Source organism: Ornithorhynchus anatinus, chromosome 9 (genome assembly GCF_004115215.2).
Source record: "Ornithorhynchus anatinus isolate Pmale09 chromosome 9, mOrnAna1.pri.v4, whole genome shotgun sequence".
NCBI classification, from domain to species: Eukaryota; Metazoa; Chordata; class Mammalia; order Monotremata; family Ornithorhynchidae; genus Ornithorhynchus; species Ornithorhynchus anatinus.
In genome coordinates this window covers 30578040-30603720 of record NC_041736.1, presented here as the reverse complement: position 1 = coordinate 30603720, position 25681 = coordinate 30578040, and the positions used below count along the sequence as shown (strand labels likewise).

The following is a 25681-nucleotide window of genomic DNA, read 5'->3' as shown; positions in this document are numbered from 1 at the left end:
TGGAGACTTCTCACTGTGGCTCGTTCTCGCCTGTCCCGCCGTCGACCCCTGGCCCACATCCGACCTCTGGCCCAGAACACCCGTCCTTTTCAAATCCGCCAAACAATCACACTCCCCCGCTTCAAAGCCCTACTGAAGGCTCACTTCCTCCAGAAGGCCTTCCCAGACTGAGCTGCCGCCCTTTACCTCAGCACCCGTTCCCCTCCTCGTCCCAACTCGCTCTCTTTGCTTTACCCCTTGCCCCACAGCACTTGTGGATATATGTCATATCTATATTTTTATTTATTCTATGAGAAGCAGTGTGGCTCAGGAAAAAGAGCCCATGCCTGGGAGTCTGAGGTCGTGGGTTCTAATCCAGGCCCCACCGCTTGTCAGCTGTATGAACTTGGGCAAGTCACTTCACTTCTTTGTGCCTCAGTTCCCTCATCTGTAAAATGGGGATGAAGACTGTGAGCCCTACGTGGGACAACCTGATGACCCTGTATCTACCCCAGCGCTTAGAACAGTGCTTGGCACATAGTAAACGGTTAACAAATACCAACATCATTATTATTATTAATGCCTTTTTTGCTTGTTCTGAAGTGTATATATATACCTCTAATTCTATGTATTTATATTGATGGTACTGAGGCCTGTTTACTTGTTTTGATGTCTGTCTCCCCCCTTCTAGACTGTGAGCCCACTGTGGGCAGGGATTGTCTCTACCTGTTGCCAAATTGTACTTTCCTAGCGCTTAGTACAGTTCTCCGCACACAGTAAGTGCTCAATAAATACGACTGAATGAATGAATGAATAAATGAGAAGGCTTTTGCAAATATTGTGGAATGCCAGAAAAACAAACAAATGGATTTAAGACCAAATTGAACCAAAGTGGTCTTTGGAAGGCCAAATGACTCGACTTAGATTAGCATATTTTGGACAAACAATCAGGAGGACTGATTCTCTGGAGAAGATACTAATGCTAGGAAAAGTCCAGGGAACACACGGAAGAGGCAGACCAGCAGCTAGATGGATAGAGGCCACAACAACGATAACGGAAGAACTGTTAGAAAAGCTGCAGATTATGACAGAGGTCAGGACGTTCTGGAGAAAGTATATCCATGGAGTCGCTACGAATCGGAAGCTCCTCGACGGCACTTAATAATAAATAATAACTAAAGATCAAATTTAGAATACTATAAGAAAAGCAGTGCAGAGCTTAATGTTACAATTCCATATCCTATAAACTAAAAGCGGGCATATGAACCAGCTCGAAAAGCTTTTCATCATCATCAATATTATTATCTTGCTAAAAGCATTCCAGCCCTGCACATCACGCCACTTGATTTCATTCTATTTGCATTTGACCAAAACCAAACCAAACTCTTCTCCTAGACCTAATTTTTCTTATCCTTTATATTACTGGATTTAGAACAAATTGTCTGGTTAAGTCAAAACTAAAAAATGCATTTTGTTCTCAATTAATCAAACGTTCCGTATGGAAATTGGCCCTGTGTCTGAATTACTCTTATACTTGGCCAATGTCAATTCAGCTTTGGTATAGTTGTTGGAAATGCACATCAACAACATTCTTCTGCAATAGCGAGTTTTCATATCAGCTGAGTAAAAATGCTTGTAAAAACTTCACTGCGTACCCTCTTCCTTAATTAAATGTCCCACCTCTTTAGTGTTAAATCTCCTGGTACTCCGAGTTAGCAACAACAATTGCTTTTTAATAACCAGTCCTTAAAAACACCCCTCTAACACATTTTAAACAATAAGATTTTTAAATCAGATGAATAGTTTTGACCCATTTTAGGTGAGGAATGAAAAGAAAAGCAGCATAACATTCAGCTGACTAAACCAAATACATCTACTCATCTGTAAACTTACAATAAAATTCCCTTGATTGTCATAGATGTGTATTTCCCCATTTGCCATTCCAAAGAGTAGGATTTTGCTGTCGGAAGACCACGCTACGTGGCACAGTTGTATACCTTTCAAATCTTTTCCCCAAATGCGATTGCCTGAAACAAGTGTGTAAAAAATTTGATGTTATTTTTTCAGTTACTACAAAGCACAGAAAATCTGAAAGGCTATTTTCTACAAAGCTTCTCGTTCAATGACTTAGAGGTTACTTGACTCGTGTGTCAAAAGCAAAACTGTACAGATTAAAAAGGATTGTAAAGTTCATCTCTACCTACAACTGTGGGTGATTTCAAACAAATGGGAGGTTTTCCAGAAAGCTACCTTCACTTTCAAATATCCTTGGACTAAAGATGGGCCCTGTGGATTACATCAGAACTACTTTAACAAGAATCTGGGAAAACAATTTTCTCTTGAAAATATATTATATTAATTTGATGGCTATTCATTTTCTCATCTGAATTTCAACATGTGATAAGAACAGAAAGGTAAAAATATAAGATAAATGATCTCTAATGCATTACCATCAACTGAACCAACGATCACAGCTCCGTCTTCATATACAATGCAGATTTTCTGTCCATCAGCATTCCAGCTCATACTACGAACTACTGATTTATTTCTGTTGTTAATCATCTCTTCGTACCAAGAACCTGTTATCCCAAAATGAAACTCAAAGTCAAAATTCTACATTCTTTCGAATCTGCCTAAGAAACGGCAGACGTGCCTCAAAATGCATTTTGCTGTTGCCAGGAAGTTTTTCCAGACGACTAAAGTATTGTCCAGACAAGTCCAATTCTTAGCCATTAATATATTGTCTTCAGAAAGTACACAACTAAAATAAAAAATTAAACATTAAACACAACTTGACCTTTAGCTCTTTAAAAGATTTTAATAGAAAATTTGTTTGTAGCTAATCAATGCTGTCTATGGCAACTATTTTAGCTTTCTAATGCATAATCCTACCACTGATTTTTTTTGCATTTGTTTGTTTTTCTGGCATTCCACAATATTTGCAAAAGCCTTCTCATTTATTCATTCATTCATTCAGTCGTATTTATTGAGCACTTACTGTGTGCGGAGAACTGTACTAAGCGCTAGGAAAGTACAATTTGGCAACAGGTAGAGACAATCCCTGCCCACAGTGGGCTCACAGTCTAGAAGGGGGGAGACAGACATCAAAACAAGTAAACAGGCCTCAGTACCATCAATATAAATACATAGAATTAGAGGTATATATATACACTTCAGAACAAGCAAAAAAGGCATTAATAAGATTTAAATAGTTTAAATAGTTAATAGTTAACTAAAGTATTGTCCAGACAAGTCCAATTCTTAGCCATTAATATACTGTCTTCAGAAAGTACACAACTAAAATAAAAAATAAAACATTAAACACAACTTGACCTTTAGCTCTTTAAAAGATTTAAATAGAAAATAGTTAACCAATCACTGAGATAGTTCATCAGACAGTATTATTACTTTCCTTTCCTTCTCACTGAAAGTACACTGTCTAGTTTACTGGTTCAAGGCTAGAAAAATCACTTTTCTAAATGTAATCCCTTTCCCCTCATTCAATACACATGTAAAGCAAATGGAAACAGGAGAAAGAAAGGATAATTGTTTCATAATTAAAAGTGAAATCAGACCTCAGTCAACATTTATACAGACCATAAATATACAATAAACATCCTTTTTTAAACAGTCCAGTTGTGATGAATCTCTTCACTGGATCAGAATGCAGTGAGCTAAAGTCCATCATAACACTACCTAGTCGAGCACTACAAGGAAGCAGGTTTTAACAAGAAGACATTAAGAATGTGATCACATTCAGGGAGGAATGTTTACTGAAGTCCAGAGCCTATGCCAAAAAATAAAAGGCCACTGCTGTCTTGAGGGAAAATTTCAAAATGTAATCAAGGAATCATTTCAAAGCTTTCAAATGCATAAGTATTATGAAATACAATAGAACCACTTCAGAACAGCAGAGGGAAAATCGAGAAGATCCAAATCCTAAAACAGAAAGGATGAGCCTTCGGGTAGGTCAGGGGGAGAAGCAGAGGGAATGGAAAAACCCACTTCTTCTCCAGCCCCTTTTCCTCCTCTCCCTTTCTCTTCTTTTTACACGCACTAGCTCACACCACTCCTATATCCTCCTCCCACTCCACCTCCATTCTAGGAGGGAGAATGGAGAATTTTTGCCTGGGTAAAAGCTCCAAAGGGTCTGCCTGAAGTTTAACCTCCCACCCGATATGGAGCTCTGATCTTTCCTCCATCTCTTTACTGCTCAGTCTGAAGAGTTTTTGTAATCATGCAGACAGAATGTTATATAGCTGAATAAAATGGCACTCTGTCCTGTGGTAACCTGCCACCTGTTTGCAGTGTGCACTGTGATATAATAATAATTATGGTACTTGTTTAGTGCTTACGATGCGCCAAGCACTATTCTAAATGCTGGAAAGATACTTCCGCTTTAAGAAAACACATCCAACTAGCATTCCTCATCTGACTGTTCTTTAACGAGGGATCTAGCAGTATAGATGAGATGAAGAGGTGAGATGAAAAGTGCTTGTGCTTTTAGTTTATCTAAAAATGAAAAAGATTTTAAGCAGTCAAAATACATGAGATCTCTTGTTCTCCCCCTCTACTGTCTGAAGTGACAAAAATGAAAAAGACTTTAAGCAGTCAAAAGACATGAGATCTCTTGTTCTCCCCCTCTACTCTCTGAAGTGACTGTCCTCCTCTCTTAAACATGGAATAAATTCATTCAATAGTACTTATTGAGCACTTACTATGTGCACAGCACTGTACTAAACGCTTGGAATGTACACTTCAGCAAGAGATACAGACAATCCCTGCCCATTGACGGGCTTAATCCGTGACCAAAGGAAAAATATGCAGGAATGAAGCAGAGCAATGCTTAAAAGATATTCTTTGCTGGGGTCTTAAATGTTCACTGTATCATTTCTCTCTCAAAATAGGTCCTGTTCTGTGACCTGAAAGGAAAGAATCATCTCCCACCCTTCAGGATGTCCCATCTGCCAAGTACCTTTATACAACATCCACACAATGATGAGTCCATTTTGATCACTGGTAGTAAGTTTCTGATACTGTTCATTCCAAGTCACAACCTGAACGGAGCCTGGAACATAGGTAAGGTACATGTGTAAATTAAAATTAGCTGGGAATTTTTCTATCGTAGCTAAATTAATCAATGCTGTCTATGGCAAATATTTTAGCTTTCTAATGCATAATCCCATCACTGATTTTTTTTTGCATTGAAAACAAATTCAAAATACATAATGCATGTTTTTGCTAGGTTTTGGATAGAACGCAACTGGGGAATTAGGGAACTTTCTCATGACAAGGCATGTCTACCCGGGTAGAACGTGATGTGATGTCAGAAGAACAAATTCTGCATTCGCACTCAGTGCCATCCAAGGGGTGCTAAACTGTAATGTGGGTGTGTTTTTCTTAAGACAGGCTTACCGCAGGTCAGGAACAGGATGCCTGAATTGTAGAATTGAATCCATTAACCTTAACTTATCTTCTATAACCAAGTATTATACCAAACATGAAAATGTAAAACTTGCCTTTCTAATTGCTAATGGATAATTAATCTTGACAGAATTTGGCTTAAAGTGTTATTACAGAAGGTTCCATAAGAGTGAAACCAACTTTTACTTCCAGTTCAAGTAAAATTAGCTGTTTTGTCCTTACCCAGCCACCAGATGAGCTTACCTCTAAGCTCTCTCCATCCCCCTCTCCTCCAGCCCATCTTTAAACTTCCGTCCCGACACCTTGCCTGTTTCCTCACTTCTTGGGGTCCCCCCCCGACCCTCTCCACCCCTGAAACTGTTGCCCCCATCCACAGGATACTCTCTTGGGTCTTGTCACCCAATCAGCACTGCTGGAAAAAAAAAGATAAAAAACAAGACCATTCCCCAGCTGTAGCTCCTGAGATCAGGCCAGTCAGGGGAGATGCCTCCCTCACAACACCCTGGATCCAGAGCAGCCTGGCCCATTGCCCCACAGTTGTAATGAGCCTAGGGGTTGAAGCCAGAGAAGGGCCCAACCACTGCTGTGAAATAAACTTAAAAAAAAAATGATGACGATAATGGATCCAAACACTGGGATAAATACAGGATAATCAGGTTGGACGGTGGACACAGCCCCTGTCCTACGCAGGACTCACCGGCTTTAAAAAAGCTTTTTAAGTGGCCCCAGGTAGGGAGGGAATGTACAGGAGCCATGAGGAAAGGGGAGATAAATGTTTAAAACTGGGGAGGGGTGAGGGAAAGTGGAGATTTTAAAGAGCAACGGAGGGGACAGATCGATAAAGGCAAGGAGTTGGGGAGGGGAGGTGCTTACTTTGTGGAGAGCTGGATGACATTGCTAGTTTACTTCTCACTAAAATGAAGCTCAGATCCGCTGTTGTACCTCTTCCCCGAATATCCGTATTATTGAAAGATACAGTCCTTTCCACAAAGGTGGCGCTTATTTCTAAATGACTAAAGATAACTCATGATAAAATACTATCGCAACTTACCACTATGACCTTCAAGAGTTTGATTCATTGAAAGATTGCTGGGTGCCGCAAGCCCTCGCAATTTTGCATCATCTATGAAAAATGAAATATAAAATTGATTTTCTAAAATACAGTACAATTTAGAAGGAAGAGACAAATTATAAGTATTCTTCATTGGTTTTCAAGGTCACCGGGATATTGGAACATTTATCACAGATCTAATAAGATGATGATGATGATGGCATTTAAGTGCTTACTATGTGCCGAGCACTGTTCTAAGCACTGGGGCAGATACAAGGTAATCAGGTTGTTCCGCATGGGACTCACAGTCTTAATCTTCATTTTAGAGATGAAGTAACTGTGGCACAGAGAAGTTAAGTGGCTTGCCCGAGGTCACACAGCGGACAAGTGGGCGAGCCGGGATTAGAACCCACGTCCTTTGACTCCCAAGCCCGTGCTCTTTCCACTAAGCCACGCTGAGGGTTATTTCTCCCTGCCCAACCCAAAGCCCACGAAGAAAACAATTCTATAAATACCCATTTTAAAAATGTATTACAGTTACAGATGACTCCAACCGAAACAACAGGATCGACGACGACAGGACAGCTCTTATAAATAAGCCAGGAACGGACCACACGCACCACATGTCCTTTCAAAGCACAGGTCTGCAATCACTTTGTAATCGTGTGCTCTTTCCTGTCCTTCAAAGGCAGCGGTCTGAATCTCTTCTGACCCATTTTCTCAAACTCTGAGCCCCTCTACATCCAAATGGCCACCACGCTGGTCCTGGTTTAACTACAGCATCAGCCTCTCATTCGGTCTCCTGGCTCCTGCCCCCAATCCAATTCAAACATCACTGGGTTGCCCAGATCATCTTTCTAAAACATTATTTTATGCACATCTCTCCGCCCCTCAAAAGCCTCCAACGTCTGCCCATTCCTCTCTGCGTCACACAGAAACTTTTCTGACCATTAACGTCAATCGTCTCTCTCCCTCCTACTTACCCACTCTCTTCTCTCACTACATCCCAGCTTGTACTCTTCATTCGTTTCAAGCCTCCTTCTTATCTCTCCGGCCACTGACTTCTTACTCACGCTCTCCCCCATTCTTCTTTTAATGGTATTTGTTAAGTGCTTACTACGGGTAGGCACTGGGGTAGATACAATCGGGTTGGATTACCTGTGCCTGTGGGGCTCATAGTCTGAATCCCCATTTTAGAGACGAGGTGACTGAGGCACGGAGACGCGAAGTGAACTGCCCAAAGTCACACAGCGGCCAAGCGGCAGAGTCAGGACTAGAACCCAGGACCTTCGGACTTCCGGGCCCGGGCTCTGCGACTGGAAGAGCAGATGTTGCCAATGGGACGCCCTAGTAAGCACTGCCCAGGTCTGCGCTGTGGCCCCCAGGGAGGCCTTCTTTCCCACTCCTTCCTCGTGGGTTTTTCCGCCTCCCCGCCCGCCTCTGTCAACTTCTTCCAGCCTTGGTCCAAGCTAACACCTCTTTGCTCCACGTTCTAATGTGAAACAGCATGACTTGAAGGAAAGAGCACAGGCCTGGAGCCAGAAGGTCCTGGATTATAAACCCGGTTCTGCTCCTTGTCTGCTGCGCGACCTTGGGCAAGGCACTTAACTTCTCTGGGCCTCTGTTACCTCATCTGTAAGATAGAAATTAAGACTGTGGGACATGGACCGTGTCCAACCTGATTAGCTTGTATCTTTCTCGGTGCTCAGTACAAGGGCTATTTTTTTTAAGTACCCTTCCATTACGGTGAGAATGCCCTCCCCTTTTGCCACTCAGCATTCTTTGCACCAAATATTGTGAAGTTATAAAAGCACAAATTCCTGTACATTAAGTCCGAGAAACACAGCGGCATCACGCCGAGCCCACCACCCCATCGTTGCACATAACTTTTTCTTCCTACATTACTCGTTCCAACTTATCAGAAAAGACTTGAACTGTGGGAAGGACATTCCCCATTTCTTCCATTATGTTACACTGAAATTGTGTAATGGAAACACGGCCCGGGGATTTCAGCTGCAGCACTGTATCCCTTTCTAGAGCTCTCCACCAGTCAACTGAGTAGTTCCTTTAGGAACCCCGCCCCCTTCCCGGCACAACATTCGGCGCCCCCGCTCCTGACATTCATTCATTCATTCAATCGCATTTATTGAGCGCTTACTGTGTGCAGAACACCGTACTAAGCACTTGGAAAGTACAATTCAGCAACAAAGAGACAATCCCCGCCCACGACGGGCTCACTGTCTTGAAGGGGGGAGAAAGACATCAAAACAAGTAAACAGGCATTAATATAAACAGAATTATAGATATGTACATATATACACAAGTGCTGTGGGGCTGGGGGATAGAGCAAAGGGAGCGAGTCGGAGCGACGGTGGGGAGAGGGAGCTGAGGAAAAGGGGGGCTTAGTCTGGGAAGGAGAAGGTGAGCCTTCACTAGGGCTTTGAAGGGGGGAAGTGTGATTGTTTGGCAGATTTGAGGAGGGAGGGCATTCCAGGCCAAAGGTAGGACGTGGGGCAGGGGTCGACGGCGGGACAGGCGAGAACGAGGCCCAGTGAGAAGGTTAGTACCAGAGGAGTGGTGTGTGCGGGCTGGGATGTAGAAGGAGAGAAGGGAGGTGAGGTAGGAGAAAGCAAGGTGATGGAGAGCTCTGAAGCCAAGAGTGAGTTTTCCCGAGGTTCTACAAGACCTCATGAAGCAAGTGCCGTTCTCATTCCTCCCAGGGCGGCGGAAAGCAGGAAGGGATGGGGTTTTCCTGAAGGTGTGGAGGGGAGCCGGTGCCAGCCCCGGGTGACGGGGAGGGAAGCACGGCTGCAGGGGGAGGCGGGGAAGGCAACACAAAAGTGCACAGGGAGGGAAGGCTGCGAATGGCAGGTGTTTCATCTGACCCATGAGGTGCCAAGGAGCCGAGAAGGCAGAGCGGTGGCTTTTACGTCCGGCCCCGAGACCCGAGAGCGGGCCAAGGCCCTGCAGAGAGTTCCTCAGCCGCAGTGAGAGGACCGAGGGTGGCTGTTTTTGCTCAGCTGTGATGGAAAAGAGGGGCCAATGAGGCGATCCTGCTACGGTAGAATTGGCTGTCCAGCTATATCCCAATCGGCGCTCTTAATTGGCTCCATGAATCTGAACAGAGTATAGGAAATGAGTAATTTAGGTAAAGTAAGTATATGATTTCCCCATAAGAAATCATTTAAAGTGCATCTATATACACTTTAAGTCTACCTAAAAATCCAAAAAACTGACAAAATATTATGTGAATAAAAACAGCACGAGTAATGATCGAGTAGCAACCAAAATACATACCGATAACAAAATATTTAGAATTTGGCACTTTTTATAACGTCCGGAGCCAAAAGTATCTACTGAGGGTATATTATGTGGAGAGCACTGTACTGAGCGCTTGGGAGAGTACGATACTGCAGAATTAGCAGACCCATTCCCCGCCCATACCGAGTTTACAGCCTAGAGGGGGAAATAGGCATTAATAGGAATAAATAATTTATAATATATAATTTAAAATATGTACATAAGTGCTGTGGGGTTGGGGCGAATATCGAACGCCTGAAGGTCACAGATCCAAGGGCGCTGACGAGGCAGAAGGAAGGACGAGCCGGGGGAAAAAGGGCTCAGTCAGGGAAGGCCTCTCGGAGGAGATGTAAACTTACTAACGCTTTGAAGGGGGAGAGAGAGCAGTGGTCTGGGATATACGGCAGGGGAGGGAGTTCCAGGCTAGAGGGAGGATGTGGGAAAAGGGTTAGCGGTGAGACAGGCGAGATCAGGGCACAGTGAGTAAGTTGGCAAGAGAGGAGAGGAGTGGTCGGACTGGGCCGTAGAAGATCAGTAAAGTGAGGTAGGACGGGGTGAGATGACTGAGTGCTTTGAAGCCAGCGGTAAGGAGTTTGACATGGACGTGGATGGGCAGCCACTGGAGATTCCCGAGGTGTGGGAAGACACACCTTTTGTCGATAAATGATCCGTGCAGCAGAGTGAAGTAAGGACTGAAGTGGGGAGAGCCAGGAGGCAGGGAGGTCAGCAAGGAAGCAGATGCAGTAGTCAGGGCAGGAAAGGATAAGTGCTTGGATCAGCATGGATGAGGATTGATGGAGAGGAAAAGGTGGGTTTCAGCAACATTGGGAAGGGAGAATCAAGATGATTTGGGCTCCAATCCGGTCGCTACCATATGTCTGCTGTGTGACCACGGGCAAGTCACTTAACTTCACTACGTCTCAGTTTCCTCATCTGTAATACGAGGATTAAATCCTCCTTCGTCTTTCTTAGACTCTGAGCCCTAAATGGAATCTAATTATCTTGTCCCTAGCCCAGTGCTCAGTACCGTGCATGCCAGAAAGTACCAAGAGAAAAAAAAAAAAAAGAGCAAGGAGGACTGACATGAGACGATGGAGAATCTTGAAGCCATCCGATCCGTCACCAACCCCTCCCGGTCTCACCTTCGCGACATCGCCAAGATCCGCCCTTTCCTCTCCACCCAAACGGCTATCTTACTGGTACAGGCTCTCGTAATATCCCGGCTGGATTATTGTGTCAGCCTCCCCACGGATCTCCCTTCCTCCTGTCTCTCCCCGCTCCAGTCTATTCTTCACTCCGCCGCCCGGATCATCTTCCGACAGAGACACTCTGGGCACGTCTTCAAAAACCTCCAGTGGTTGCCTATCGACATTCTTATGAAACAAAAGCTCCTCACTGTTGGCTTCAAAGCTCTCCATCACCTTGTCCCCTCCTACCTCACCTCCCTTCTCTCTTTCTACAGCCCGGCCCGCACACTCCACTCCTCCGCCGCCGCTCCCCTCCTCACTCTGCCTTGTTCTCGCCTGTCCCGTCAACCCCTGGCCCACCTACCACTGACCTGGAATGCCCTCCCTCCTCACATCTGCCAAACTAGCACACTTCCTCCCCTTCAAAGCCCTACTGAAATCTCACCTCCTTCAGGAGGCCTTCCCAGACTGAGCCCCCCTTTTCCTCCGCTCCTCCTCCCCATTGCCCCGACTCCCTCCTTCTACTCTACCTTCCCGCCCACCCCATGGCACTCGTGTACCTGTGGACATATTTATTATTCTATTTATTTCATCAATGACGCATAACTATAATCCTATTTATATTGATGGCATCGACGCCCGTCTCCTCGTTGGGTCTCGTTGCCCGGAGACCGTGGGCCCGCTGTCGGGTGGATATCGTCTCCGTCGCTTGAACTGTACTTTGCAAGCGCTTCGAACAGCGCTCGGCACACGGCGAGCGCTCGATGCGTGCGATCGAACGGATCTGTAAAACGGGGACGAAGCCTGTGAGCCCCACGTGGGACAACCCGATGAGCCCGTATCCCCCTCGGCGCTCGGAACAGCGCTTGGCGCGTAGTAAGCGCTTGCCGGCGACCGTAATTATCAGCATCGCAGTATAGCCGCTACCGTAATTATTACAATAGAGCCTCGAAGACGTTCCCTAAGCCAGCCCATCAACCTCACCAGCCAAGGGGTGTCCTCGTTAGGGCGGCGAGGCCCCACACCGTCGGAGGGGTCACTTCCCGCTGACCTCGGTCCTCACCCGTCTGAGTTTCCAGCTTTAAGACTTTGAGCAGCCCATCGTCTCCACCACAGGCGATGAACCCTTGGTCTCGGTTCCAGGAAATGCATCTGAGTCGGATGTTGTTGGGAATGGCGATCTGCAAGAGAGGAACAGCCGTTGGACGGGGGTCGGAGGGTCATTCATTCATTCGGTAGTTATTGAGCGCTTACTATGTGCAGAGCACCGTACTAAGCGCTTGGACAAATGGGTAACGGGTAGAGAAGCAGCGTGGCTTAGTGGAAAGAGCCCGGGCTTGGGAGTCACAGGTCGTGGGTTCTAATCCCGACTCCGCCATTTTGTCTGCTGTGTGACCTTGGGCAAGTCACTTCACTTCTCTGGGCCTCAGTTAGCTCATCTGGAAAATGGGGATTAAAAAATGTGAGCCCCACGTGGGACAATCTGATGACCCTGTATCCACCCCAGCGCTCAGAACAGTGTTCTGCACATAGTAAGCGCTTCATAAATACCATAATTATTATTAATTATTAGGTCGAGAGTCCCGGGCTGAGGACGGCCTCCCCCCCAACCCAGGCCCCTCTCTTCCTCTTCTCCACTTTTTTTTATCAGCGCTGCCTCGATATCTACGATTCTCTTTGTCTGTTTCGCTGCTAGGGATGCCCGCAGCGTGGCTCAGTGGCAAGAGCCCGGGCTTGGGAGTCAGAGGTGACGGGTTCGAATCCCGCTCTGCCACTTAGCTGTGTGACTGTGGGCAAGTCACTGCTCCGGGCCTCAGTTCCCTCATCTGCAAAATGGGGATTCACCGTGAGCCTCACGTGGGACGATCTGATGACCCCGTATCTCCCCCAGCGCTTAGAACAGTGCTCTGCACGTAGTAAGCGCTTCACAAATATCAAGGTTACTTGGGTTTTGTTGCCCGTGTCCCTGCCCGCCTCTTCTGGACTGTGAGCCCGCCGTTGGGCAGGGACGGTCTCCGTCCGAGCGCTTAGTCCAGTGTTGCGCACGCAGGAAGCGCTCCATCAATAGGCCTGGATGAATGAATGGGATGGAATGAGTGAATGAAGGAGGCCGCGGGGAAACTCACTTTCTTGCTGAGGTAAATGAACATCCTCCGCCACCGGCCGCCTCCGCCACCGACCGCCTCCGCCTCGCTGCCGTCGCCTTGGCAACCGCCGCCACTTCCGCCCGCCGGGCCTGGACGCGGGGGCGGGGGGAGGGGGAGGGGGAGGGCCTTCCCGTGACGTCATCGCGCTCGCCTCACGCGGCGCCGCGGGGAAAGCGGGGGGCGGGGCTAGACGGGGAGGGGGCGGGGCCTCGGGGAGGGGGCGGGGCCTCGGGGAGGGGGCGGGGGCAGAAGCCTTTAGCGTGGCTCAGTGGCAAGAGCCCCGGCTGGGGAGTCAGAGGCCACGGGTTCGAATCCCCGCTCCGCCCCGTGGCAGCCGGGTGACTCTGGGCGAGTCACTTCACTTCTCTGGGCCTCAGTTCCCTCATCTGGAAAAGGGGGGATTCACTGTGAGCCTCACGGGGGATAACTTGATGACCCCGTATCTCCCCCAGCGCTTAGGACAGTGCTCTGCACAGAGTAAGCGCTTCACAAAGAGCAACATTGGTATTATTATTTATTATATGGGGAGAAGGGGCGGGACCAGATGGGGCGGGGTGAAGGGGCGGGGCCGAGGGAGAGGGGGCGGGGCTGGAGGGGGCGGGGCCCGGGCTGAAGGGGCGGGGTTAGATGGGGAGGGGCGAAGAGAGGGACGGGGCCTAGGGGAGAGGAGGGGCTGGAAGGGGAGAAGGGGCGGGGCCGACGGAGAGGGGCGGGGCTAGAAGGGGGTAATGGGAGGGGCCTAGGGAGAGGGGCGGGGCTAGAAGGGTTGAATGGGCGGGGACTATGAAGAGGGGCGGGGCTAGGCAGGGAGAAGGGCGGGGCCTACGGGAGGGGAGGGGAGGGGCGAGAAGGGATGGGGCCGAGGGAGAGGGGGCGGGGCGAGATGGGGAGGGGCCCGGATTGAAGGGGCGGGGTTAGATGGGGAGGGGCGAAGAGAAGGGGCGGGGCCTGGGGGAGGGGAGGGGCTGGAAGGGGAGAAGGGGCGGGGCCTAGGGAGGGGGGGCGGGGCTAGCTGAGAGGGGGCGAAGAGAAGGGGCGGGCCTAGGGCGAGGGGCGGGGCTAGGCGAGGATGGGGCGGGGCCTAGTGAGAGGGGCGGGGCCTAGGGCGAGGGGAGGTGAGGGGCGGGGCCGAGGGCGAGGCGAGGGGGGCGCCTACGGAGAAGGGGCGGGGCCTAGGGGGAATGGGCGGGGCTAGACGGGAGGCGGGCGGGGATAGGGGCGGGGCTTGTGTCGAGGGGCGGGGCTTGTGTCGAGGGGCGGGGCTTGTGTCGAGGGGCGGGGCTCGCCGGGGAGGAGGGGCGGGGAGAAGGGGCAGGACGTTCCTCGCCCCCAACAGGCTTGCAGGCCCGCGGCACCAGGGCGGGGCCCAGGCGGCCAGACCGCGGCATAAATAAAGCAAGAGAAGCCCAGACGTCGTCCTGAGGGCTTGTGCGGCGGCTGGGGCCCGGGGAAAAGCCAAGGCGGTGGGAGACGTGGAAAAGTGGGGCTCGATCCGCGGAGGCTTTTTGCCCAAGATATGCCTTCAGTAAAGGCTTTATTGCGGGGAGAGACTAATTCTCCGGCTGACGCAGATAGCGGCCACTTTAAAGGCCCTTAGGGATCCAGCGTCATTCAGTCATTCCATCAGTCGATCGTACTGATCGAGCGCTTAACTGTATGCAAAGCACTCGACCAAGCGTTGGGGAGAGTACGATATGAAAACAGACCCATTAGCTGCCCCCGGCTAGCTCGAGAGGCGGAGAGAGACGTTAGTATAAATATATCAATACGTGCATAAATAAACTACAGGCGTAAACAGATATATACATATTCATTCATTCAATAGTATTTATTGAGCGCTTACTATGTGCAGAGCACTGTTCTAAGCGCTGGCGGAGACACAGGGTTATCAGGTTGTCCCACGTGAGGCTCTCGGTCTTCATCCCCATTTGACAGATGAGGGAACTGAGGCCCAGAGAAGTGAAGTGACTTGCCCCCAGTCCCACAGCTGACAAGTGGCAGAGCCGGGATTCGCACCCATGACCTCTGACCCCCAAGCCCGAGCTCCTTCCACTGAGCCACACTGCTTCTCTTAGAGAAGGCTTCTTGGAGAAGACGGCCTTGGGGTGGGGGGCTCGTCCAGTCGGAGCAGGGAAGACGCGACCTGAAGAAACTTCGGGTTTCTGGAGGTTGTGAGACCGAGTCAATTCCCTTTTTGGGTCACGGTGTTTGTGCTTGGCCCGCAGAAGGCCAGTCGCGAATGCATCGTCGGGCCCGGCGTGCAGCCAGATGTTTGAAAGAATTTTGGATGATGAGTATTTTCTCCACCTTCTTAACTGCTTTTATTCCACCCACCCTCCTGATATTTCTTCACTCGGTTCTCAAGTTGCCTTTCTTTTCTTTTCCAGGGAACAGGCGGTCGAACAAAACTTTGAGACCCACGCAAAAAAAACATTTAACAGGGAATGTGTCTATTAACTCTGCTGTACTCACCCAAGTGCTCTGCACTCAGAAAGCGCTCAATAAATACTATTGACCGATTTAAAAACTAATCTATGAGCGAAAAGGTTAATTGTTTTCTTGATTCTATTTATTGCTATTGTTCTTGTCTGTCCGTCTCCGCCGATTAGACTGTAAGCCCGTCAAAGGGCCGGGACTGTCTCTATCTGTAACCGATCTGTACATTCCAAGCACTTAGTACAGTGCTCTGCGCATAGTAAGCGCTCAATAGATACTACTGAATGAACGAATGAAAAGGTGTGCCTAGATCAAAGGAAAACCAAAGTAAAAGTAGAATGGTAGGACTGATGAAGACTGGTCAGTCTGAATTAGCAAAATATCATTTATAGTTCTTTGCCTCCTTGAAATCAGGTAGTTTTCATGCTCCTGTTTTTTGTACTAAAGATTCAGTTAGGAATATTTCTTGAGAAACGGGCCTTTTCCCTAATGAGTGCCGTTCCCGTTATGCGACGTGGATTTAAATCGAGACGGATGGGATCACCCTGACTAATCTAAATGGATGCCGTTCCTCTGTAATCATTCACTATAAGAAATAAGCAGACTGTTCAAAAACAAACCTTGGCCCTTGAGGCCTACTTTTATTTTCTAAAAGAATTTAATTTTGTAAGTAGCACCCAAGAAATTGCAGAGCTGACTTTGTGAACTGAAACATAAAATTTAAAATGTTTCCAATGGAGCAGTCCCAGCATCAAAGGCTACCTCCATTCTGCCTGTGGACAGAGATTACTATTCCTCCTTTAGTGACCTCTGAGTGGAAATTCATACAATTTTCACTTTTTATTCTCACGCTGCCTGATTTAACTGAATCCCTGCAATTCAAGTTCCTTATAGGAAATCGAATTGCAATTTTAATGTGTAGTAAAGCGCTGGATCTTTTTAATTTTGATTCCCGCAAATAAGGTCCATGAGGGCAGGGGTTTTGTCTACTATATTGTATTTTCTCAAGTACACCAATTTGCACAAACTAATAATAATGTGAATGTTGGTATTTGTTAAGCGCTTACTATGTGCAGAGCACTGTTCTAAGCCCTGGGGTAGATACAAGGTCATCAGGTTGTCCCACGTAGGGCTCACTCAGCTAACACTTCTGACTGAATGTTCTGCTTTAGGATCTGGAGCAAAAGTGCATTCATTATACCGTGTTGAACTTGAAAGCGCAGATCTTTTTTTCTAGTATTTGTTAAGCGCTTACTAGCGCCAGGCACCGTTCTAAGCACTGGGGGATCAAAACAAGGTAATCAAGTTGAACCCAGTCCCTGTCCCACTTGAGGTTCACAGTCCCCATTTTACAGATGGGGTAACTGAGGCACAGAGAAATGAAGGGACTTGCCCAAGGTCACACAGCAGACAAGTGATAGAGCCCTCTGCCTCCTAGGCCCGTGTTCTGCCGGGTGGGGTACTCTATTATAAGGGCTTGGGAGATAATGGAAGGCACAAGACACATTTCCTGTTCACAGGGAGCTTACCCTTTAGTGGGGGAGACATAGAAATATCAAATATACCCATATACACACAAGTGCTGAGGATGCACTAAATAAATATTTAAGTGCAAGAGGCAGATGAAGCACTGAAGCAACAAATAATTAGTTGAAAGAGAACATGTAGGAGGAAGTGGAATTTTAGAAGGCCTTTGAAAGTGGAGAGGGCTGAGTTCTAAGGGACTTCCTGGTCTGAAGATAATGTGACCATGAGCTGGAGGTGAAAATGATGAGAGTAAGGTAGAACCAGGAGGTGGACTTGAGAGGAGCAAAGAGTGTGAACAGGGGTGGAAGAGTTGAGGAGATCCCATAAGTAAATGGGAGAGAGCTAGTGGAGAGCTTTAAAATCAATTATGTCCACCTACCAATACTATTTATTGAATGCTTACTCCGTTTAGTACAAGATACTTGGAAAAGTATAACAGTTAGTAGACAAAATCTCTACTTCAACTTGCTTACACTCTAGCGGGGGAGATGGACACTAAAATAAATTACAGATGGGTGAAAGCAACAGTTCAAAGATAAGTACATATGCTGGGGGCGAGAGGGGAGAAGTAGGGATTCAAGGGCATAAGTGCTTGAACTGTACATTCTAAGCATTTAGTACAGTGCTCTGCACACAGTAAGCGCTCAATAAATACAAATGAATGAATGAATAAGTGATATGGAAGTGCTGCAGTGGCTATAGAAGGGGAAACTGGGTGGGGAGATTTAGGGAAGAGATTAGTTTGAGAACAGTCCTGGTCCCCTAGAGAAACTTCCAATCTCAAGCCCTCCAGTTACCCCAAGAGATAATGCTCCATTTGATCTCCATCCCCAACCTACCTCTTCTTAATGTACAAATCTGCTCTAATGCTTCGATTCTGCTCTAATATCTGCCTTCCACTCCCTCCAATTCTCCAGAAAAAGCTCTCTCTAAGGTCACTAACGGCCTCCTTCTTGCCAAATTCAATGGCCTGTACCCCCACCAGGTGGGCGCGGTCCATGGCCCACATGCGACGTCTAGTCTTAATCCTCATTTCGCGGTTGAGGTGGCTGAGGCAAGGAGAGGTCGAGTGACTTGACCGAGGTCACACAGCAGACACCTGGAGGAGCCAGGATTGGAACCCCGGTGCTCTGACTCCCAGGTCCACGCTCTTTCACTAGGCCACACTGCTTCTCCCTCAAGGAGTTGCCTGCCTTATGGTATGTCAGCTTGCTTTTTTTTTTATGGTACTTGTTAAGCATTTACTATATGAGGACTAAGTGCTGGATAGATTCAAGATCATCAGATTGGACATACTCTCTGCCCCATAACAGGTTCCCGCTCTCAGTTGAAGAGAGGATTCAATCCCCATTTTGTAGATGAGGCACCGGGAAGTTAAGTGACTTGTCCCTGGTCAAAAGCGAGCAGATGAAAGACCGGGGCTTTGAACCCAGGTCCTCTGATACCCAGGTCCGTGTTTCTTCCACCGGTCCGTGCCACGTCCTGACTTGGCAATTCTGCTAGTCAGGGAATGGTGTTTTCCAATCCTAGGAAAAGGCCATGGCCTTTACAGACACCTCCTGTTTCGTGTTTCAAAAGGCTGCATTTTCATGATTCCAAGTCCAAGTTCTCCCCTCTTTCATATACACTGCTTTAGTGTTCAGGCATTTAGGGGCTTCCCAAGACCTTGGTGAAAATTCCATTAAGGCTTCAGTCAACAGCATACCCTCCTCACCACAGTTGACTTAGGTTATCCTGTTGCTCATCCCAATAAAATGTATTTTGCTTGCTTTGGAAGTCTCTGTCTGATTTTTCCTGTCCCTCACACCTTTGCAATCTTTGAAAGAAACCAGTTAAGTGTCGTGTTGCATTACTTTATATTCGTTTCTATTAAAGCCTGTTTCCCCCCCTAGAACTGTAAGCTCGCTGTGGACAGGGAACGTGTCTCTCAACTCTGTTATGTTGTACTCTCCCAAGCACTTAGTACAGGGCTCTGCACACAGTGAGCACTCAATAAATATGACTGATTGATTGACCACCCCCAGGGTTTGTCTTGGAAATGGGGTTTGGTTGGGTTTATGGGGAAAAGATGATTGTTTTATCAGATTACTTTCTCGAACAGGCTTCCTCGTTGGTAAGGAACTGAGCATGGCTGATAGCTAACGCCCTCAAATTTGGCAGGCCTCCCCTCCCCATTTATGTTACTGCCAGCCCAGCGGGATTCCGGAAGCCCCTTGAGGTTTCCGAGGCTGACAGAGGAGCAGACAGACCAGGATGGGAAAGGGCTAGGAGGCCCAAGATGAATCTGGAGGCTGTCCCTCAGGCCAGGCCAGGCCAACCTCACAGAGTATACACAGGAGGCAATGGCCACTGAGTGTACAGTCAGATTTGGGTTGGCTTCAGAAGTTTAGCTGCCCTACGTCTTAATTTAGGATGCCATTATGCTACGCCGGGCCCACGGACATCATGCCGTAGGACGTGAATGAGCCGTAAATACAGGCAACCCACAAAAACTAATATAATAACATTCCACACAACATTTCGAGGCAGTCCACATTTCCTCTACCACCACCCTGAAACTCACCGCCATGTCACGGCCGCATCTCCACACTCCTGAACCTGGAAGGCTCAGCTCTGAGGTTCTGACCTTGGTCCGGTAGCTGTATCGTTCCATCTTCCGTGGTGCCCAAGCCTGCCACAGAATTCATACCTTCACCGTCTCTGAGTGGCCACGTCTCTGCCTTCCGCAATTTCCTTGTTTCCCTTCTAAAGCTGGCCTGCATCATAGGGTGTTGGGGGTTATAACGTCTTGCCGGGGGCGGGCAGCAGCTGTGGCATCCAGAGGCACAAGGTCAGAGGGGAATACGGCCGCAGCGGCACGGGCGTAAAGCCGGAGGGGGAGGCGGCCCCGAGCCAGTGGCCGATAAAATCGTTCCCTCTCCCTGCTTAAGGCACAGCACCTGTGTCAAGGGACCTGTGAAGGGAAAGCAGTGGCTGTCGAAGGGGCAGAAACACCTTCCGGGTTCGAAAGTTCAACTAGGCTTCTGCATGACCCCATTCCCCTTACCCTGCATACACCCACAGCTTACCGCATTGACGTCATGTGCAATCTGTGTGTGGAGACCATGAAATGTGAGAGTACCTTATGGAATGGAAAAGGTTGGAGAATTATTCCCTGCCTAAGTGTAGTCAAATGTCGGAAGCTGACTCTGTGCCAGGATGCCGATAACAAGGCTCTTCAGACAGATTGGAAGCAGGTCCATAGGGACAGGATTCTGATCATGGCTTCGGCAGCAAAGCTCGGCCCCCTTCAATCAATCAATCAATTGTATTTATTGAGCGCTTACTATGTGCAGAGTACTGTACTCAGCGCTGGGGAGCGTTCAACACAACAATATAACAGATACATTCCCTGCCCATAATGAGCTTACAGTCTAGAGGAGGAGACAGCTATTCATATAAATGAATAAATTACGGATTTGTACGTAAGTGCTGTGGGTCTGAGGATGGAGTGAAAGGGACCAAATCAGGACGAGGCAGAAGGGAGCGGGAGAAAAGCAAATGAGGGCTTAGTCAGGGCAGGCCTCTTGGAGGATACGTGCCTTCAATAAGGCTTTGAAGAGACGGGAGAGTAATTGTCAGATTTGAACAGGGAGGGGATTCCAAGCCAGAAGCAGGATGTGGGTGAGTGGTCAGTGGCAAGATAGACAAGACTGAGGTAGACTGAGTAGGTTGGCATTAAAAGAGTGAAATGTGTGGGCTGGATTATAGTAGAAGAGTAAGCAGGTGAGGTAAGAGGGGGAAACGTTATTGAGAACTTGAAAGCCAATGGTAAGGAGCTTCCGTTTGATATGGAGAAGGACGGGCAATCATTGAAAGTTCTTGAGGATCGGGGAATCATGGAGTGACCGTTTTTGTAGAAAACTGACCTGGGCAGCAGAGTGAAGTTAGACTGGAGTTGGGAGAGACAGGAGTTAGGGAGGCCAACAAGGAGGCTGAAACAACAATCAAAGCTGGATAGGGTAAGTGTTTGGATTGACATGGTCGCAGTTTGGATGGAGAGGGAAGGGTGGATTTTAGTGACGTTGTGAAGGGTGAACTGACAGGATTTAGTGAGAGATTGAAAACGTAGGTTGAATGAGAGAGAGGAATCAAGGATAATGCCGGGGTTACAGGTTTGTGAGACAGAAATGATGGTGTTGTCACAGTAATGGGAAAGCCAAAGGAAGGGAAGGGTGGGAGGATAAGGAATTCTGTTTTGAATATGTTAAGTTCAAAGTGACGGCAGGAAATCCAAATAGAGATGTCATGAAGGCAGGAGGAAACGTGAGATTGCAGAGACGGAAACATTAGGGCCGGAGATGGAGATTTGGAATCATCCGCATAGAGGTAATAGCTGAAACCAGGGGAGCGAATGAGTTCTGCAAGGGAGAGGGTGTAGGTGGAGAATACAAGTCGTCTCAGAATTGAACCTTGAGGGACACCCACAGTTAGGGGGTGGGAAGCCAAGGAGGAGCCTGTGAAAGAGACTGAGAATGAGCAGCCAGAAAGATAGGAGGGGAATCAGGAGAAGACAGTGTCAGTGAAGCTGAGGTTGGACAATGTTTCCAGGAGAAGGGGGTCGTTGACAGCGTCATAGGCAGCTGAGAGGTCGGGGAGGATTAGGATAGAGTAGAAGCACCTAGATTTGGCAAGAAGGAGACCACTGGAGACCTTTGAGGGGGTGGTTTCTTCGGAGTGAGGAAACGGAATGCCAGATTGTTGGGGGTCAAGGAGAGAATTGAGGTACAGTGCTCTGCACACAGTAAGCGCTCAATAAATATGATTGAATGAATGAATGAGACAGTGGGAGTAGACAACTCACTTCAGGACTTTGGAGAGGAATGGAAGGAAGGAGATGGGGCGATAACTGGAGGGAGCCATGGGGTCAAAGGAGGGTTTTGGGGGAATGGGGAGACACGAGCATATTTGAAAGCAGTGGGGAAGAAGCCACTGGAGAGCAAACAGTTGAAAATGGAGGTCAGAGAGGGAAGAAGAGAGGAGCCAAGTTTTTGATAAAGTGCCAAGGGATGGGGCTGAATGTGCAGGTGGAGGGAGTGGATTTTGAGAGAAGGCAGGAGATGTCCTCTAGAGATACTGCTGGGAAAGATGGGAGAGTTGAAGAAGGGGCAGGAGGAAGGAGAGACTGGAGAGGAACAGGAGTGATTTTAGGGAGATCGTGCCTGATAGTTTCAATTTTCTCAATAAAGTAGGTCATGGGAACAAGAGCTGGGGGAGGAGGGGGGCAGGGGGTTGATGAGGGAGTGAAACATCTGAAACAACTGGAAAGGACAATGGGCACGGGTGTCCATAAGGATGGAGAAAAAATTTTGCCCAGCAGAGGAGAGGGCAGAGTTAAAACAGGTAAGGGTGAACTTGAGGTGGCCGATATCGGCCTGATATCTACATTTCTGTCAGCAGCGCTCTGCGTCTCGTGGACCGGAGAGAAAGAAGAAGTCTGTGGAGGTGATCCAGGACTGCAGATTAGTTGTACAAAAACAGTGAAGGGTTAGGGGAGTGAGAAAGTTGAGTTCAGTAGAGAGGGTGGTGTTGAAGCTATCAATCTGGTCAACAAGAGAAGGCATTTGGGGTAGGCCGGCTAAAAGGGGGATGACGACTGGTGAAAATTAGATGGGGTCAAAAGATTGGAGTTCTCTTTGGGGGAACAGGACAGATTGGCAGAGAGGAAGTGAGTGGGGAGAGAAGGGAGGTGAGGAGGTTATGGTCAGATAGAGGGATTTCAGAGTTGGTGAGGGTACAGGTCGTACAGTGACTAGGAATGATAAGAACAAGTGTATGTCCAAGTTGGTGAGTGGACACCGTGGCTAGCAAATATTAGGCTCTCCCCAAGAAGATTCTGGAAAGGAGCTAGAGTTCTACCGAATTTTTTTAAATGTCAATCTTTTTACAATGTAAGTAAAACCTTAACATCTTGATTGGAAATCTTACTCTTACTCTTTTTGCAACTAACGTCCAAACAGCGTGGCTTAGAGGAAAGAGCCCGGGCTTGGGAGGCAGAGGTCATGGGTTCTAATCCCGGCTCCGCCGCTTATGAGCTGTGGGACTTTGGGCAAGTCACTTAACTTCTCTGGGCCTCAGTGACCTCATCTGTAAAATGAGGATTAAGAGTGTGAGCCCCACGTGATTACCTTGTATCTATGCCAGCGCTTAGAACAGTGCTTGGCACATAGTAAGCGCTTACCAAATACCATCATTATTATTAGTCTGATGTCTCCTCCTACTTCTCCTTCTTCTCCCAGCTGACCATGTAACTGTACCTCTCTCTCAACTCTCCATCCCCTCAGCTTGGGGCACCTTTGCTCCCCCAGTTTGACAACCTTCCCCATATCCCAAGTCCTCCTGAAAGCCCACCTTCTCAACATGCCTTCCTTTTGTTAAGTACTCACTACGAGCCAGGGACTGTACTAAGCTCTGGGATAGATACAACCTAATCAGGTTGGACCCTGTCCATATCCCATAGGGGGCTCACAGTCTTAATCTTCATTTTATAGACAACTAGGCACTGAGAAATGAATGTCTTGCCCAAGGCCACACAGCAGACAAGCGGTGGAGCTGGAATTAGAACCTGGGTCCTTCCGACGCCCAGACCTATCCTCTATCCACTAGGCTCCGCCGCCTCTCATCCAATTAGATGAGATTAGACTGTAAGCCCGTCAATGGGCAGGGACTGTCTCTATCTGTTGCCGATTTGTACATTCCAAGTGCTTAGTACAGTGCACTGCACATAGTAAGCACTCAATAAATACTATTTAATGAATCCTTCCCCGCATCCGACATCACAGAAACCAGTCAGTCAGCTCTACCACTGATATACTTACCTACACCCACCCTCGACACGTTTATATGCGTAAATATATGTACGTATCTATTGATTCAATTGCACATTAAGTGGTTTATTTTAATTACTCTGTAAATCTATGCTTGTCTCTTCCCATTAGATGGTAAGTTCCTTGTGGGTGGGGAGGGTGTAGATACAAGATAGATCTGCAAGGTAGATGCACGGGGCTCAGTCTTAACCCCCATCTGACAGATAAGGAAACTGAGGCACAGAGAAGCGAAGTGACTGCCCAAGATCCCACAGCAGACAAGTGCAGGAGTCGGGATTAGAACCCAGGTCCTTCCGACTCCCAATCTCATGTTATTTCCATTAGGCCAAGCTACTCCTTTCACAACTATTAGTAATGGTATTTTGCTCTACCCCCACCCTTTCCCCACAGCACTTGTGTATATATATATATATATATATATATATGCATTTATAATTATAAGTCCATGTATTTTTATTAATGATATATATATCTATAATTCTATTTATTTAGCATGATGCTACTGATGCCTGTTTATTGGTTTCGATGTCTGTCTCCCCGCTTCTAGACTGTGAGCCCGTTGTGGGCGGAGATTGCCTCTATTTGTTGCCAAATTGTACTTCCCAGGCCCTTAGTACAGTGCTCTGCACACAGTAAGCTCTCAATAAATATGCCTGAATAAAGTGTCTGGGCATGCTAGGATATCAGTGTGCCATATGATAGGCCATAGGTAATTCAATAAATCAAATACTGAGAAGTACTTCTGGAACTGTTAGTTCAGGAACCTTGCCATTTGCAGAAGAGTATAATTGAAAATAATGACTGAGAAGAGATTTAGAGAAGACAAAACAGGAGACAGGATAAGTAGCTTTACATCAGCAGTAGAGTAGCCATCTTTAGGAATTCTGGAAAAATTTCTACGGAGGAGGAGGAATTAGATTGAAAAATTAGGAATGCAGTATCAACCTATTGCTATGGTTTTCATTTTTATTCTTTAATTATAGGCCTTTAGCAATGGATTGCATCTCAGGAAATGGAAAAATTGCTGAGTTGAAATGTTTTATGTCCTGACTGTATATCGCCTTGTGCAACAGTGCTCAGCTCTTCAAAGAGCCGAGTTTAGGATTCTGCTTTCAGGCACAGGGTGAAAAATGGGAAGAAAGAGTGATGAGGGTAGAGAAGGTTAAGAAAAAGCACGCTGAAAGGAAAGTAGAGCTCAAAGATACCTTACTACTATTTTTAAGGATTCCTATCTTGAAATGACATGGAACCTTCATTTTCAGTCAAAATTATGGTTCTTGGGAGCCATCTACATAAATAATGTCATATATATATCAATTTACAATAAGCTACATTTAATAGGGTAAATAATAAATTACAGAGCAAGCAGAAGAAACCAGTATTAAAGGTGAATAACATTTGCTTTTCTAAGGATAACATATTCACAGAGGATACAGGCCCATACATAATTATAAAATTACTATTCTAGCAGTCAAACTTTTGACAGAAATTAAGTTACTTTCTTTATGGTTGTATATAGTTTAAAAATTGCTTTAAGCTTAGCCTAAGAAATTTCTTAAATGTTGCTCTTAAATTATAAAAATACTTATAAAAATATAATTTTATTGATTTGTGTTCCCAGAGTAAAGCTACTTTTAAAGTATTGGGGGTGGATGGGTAATGAAGATTGGGTTTCAATTGTGATTAAAATGTTTTAGGGGAATCTCACCCATAATTTGACTAGCCTTTTTAATGCCAGATTGAATGGCATGTAATTCTTGACTA

General features: G+C 47.1%; 1 protein-coding gene across 4 annotated transcripts in view; it reads right to left on the bottom strand.

Moving 5' to 3' along the window:
• WDR35 (WD repeat domain 35) overlaps positions 1 to 13152 on the bottom strand; it is a 94426-nt gene extending 81274 nt beyond the window's left edge. For 2 of the 4 annotated variants that reach the window (XM_029072016.2, XM_029072018.2), the window contains exons 1-6: positions 13068 to 13152; positions 11993 to 12122; positions 6455 to 6526; positions 4955 to 5047; positions 2430 to 2558; positions 1873 to 2006 (exon numbers count right to left, since the gene is read on the bottom strand). In XM_029072016.2, coding sequence (XP_028927849.1) covers positions 1873 to 2006; positions 2430 to 2558; positions 4955 to 5047; positions 6455 to 6526; positions 11993 to 12122; positions 13068 to 13091 — 582 coding nt within the window. In that variant the 5' untranslated portion in view covers positions 13092 to 13152. The remainder of the gene's footprint in view (positions 1 to 1872; positions 2007 to 2429; positions 2559 to 4954; positions 5048 to 6454; positions 6527 to 11992; positions 12123 to 13067) is intronic. The other 2 variants (XM_029072017.2, XM_029072019.2) reach the window with 1 other exon arrangement.
• Positions 13153 to 25681: the final 12529 nt, after the last annotated feature.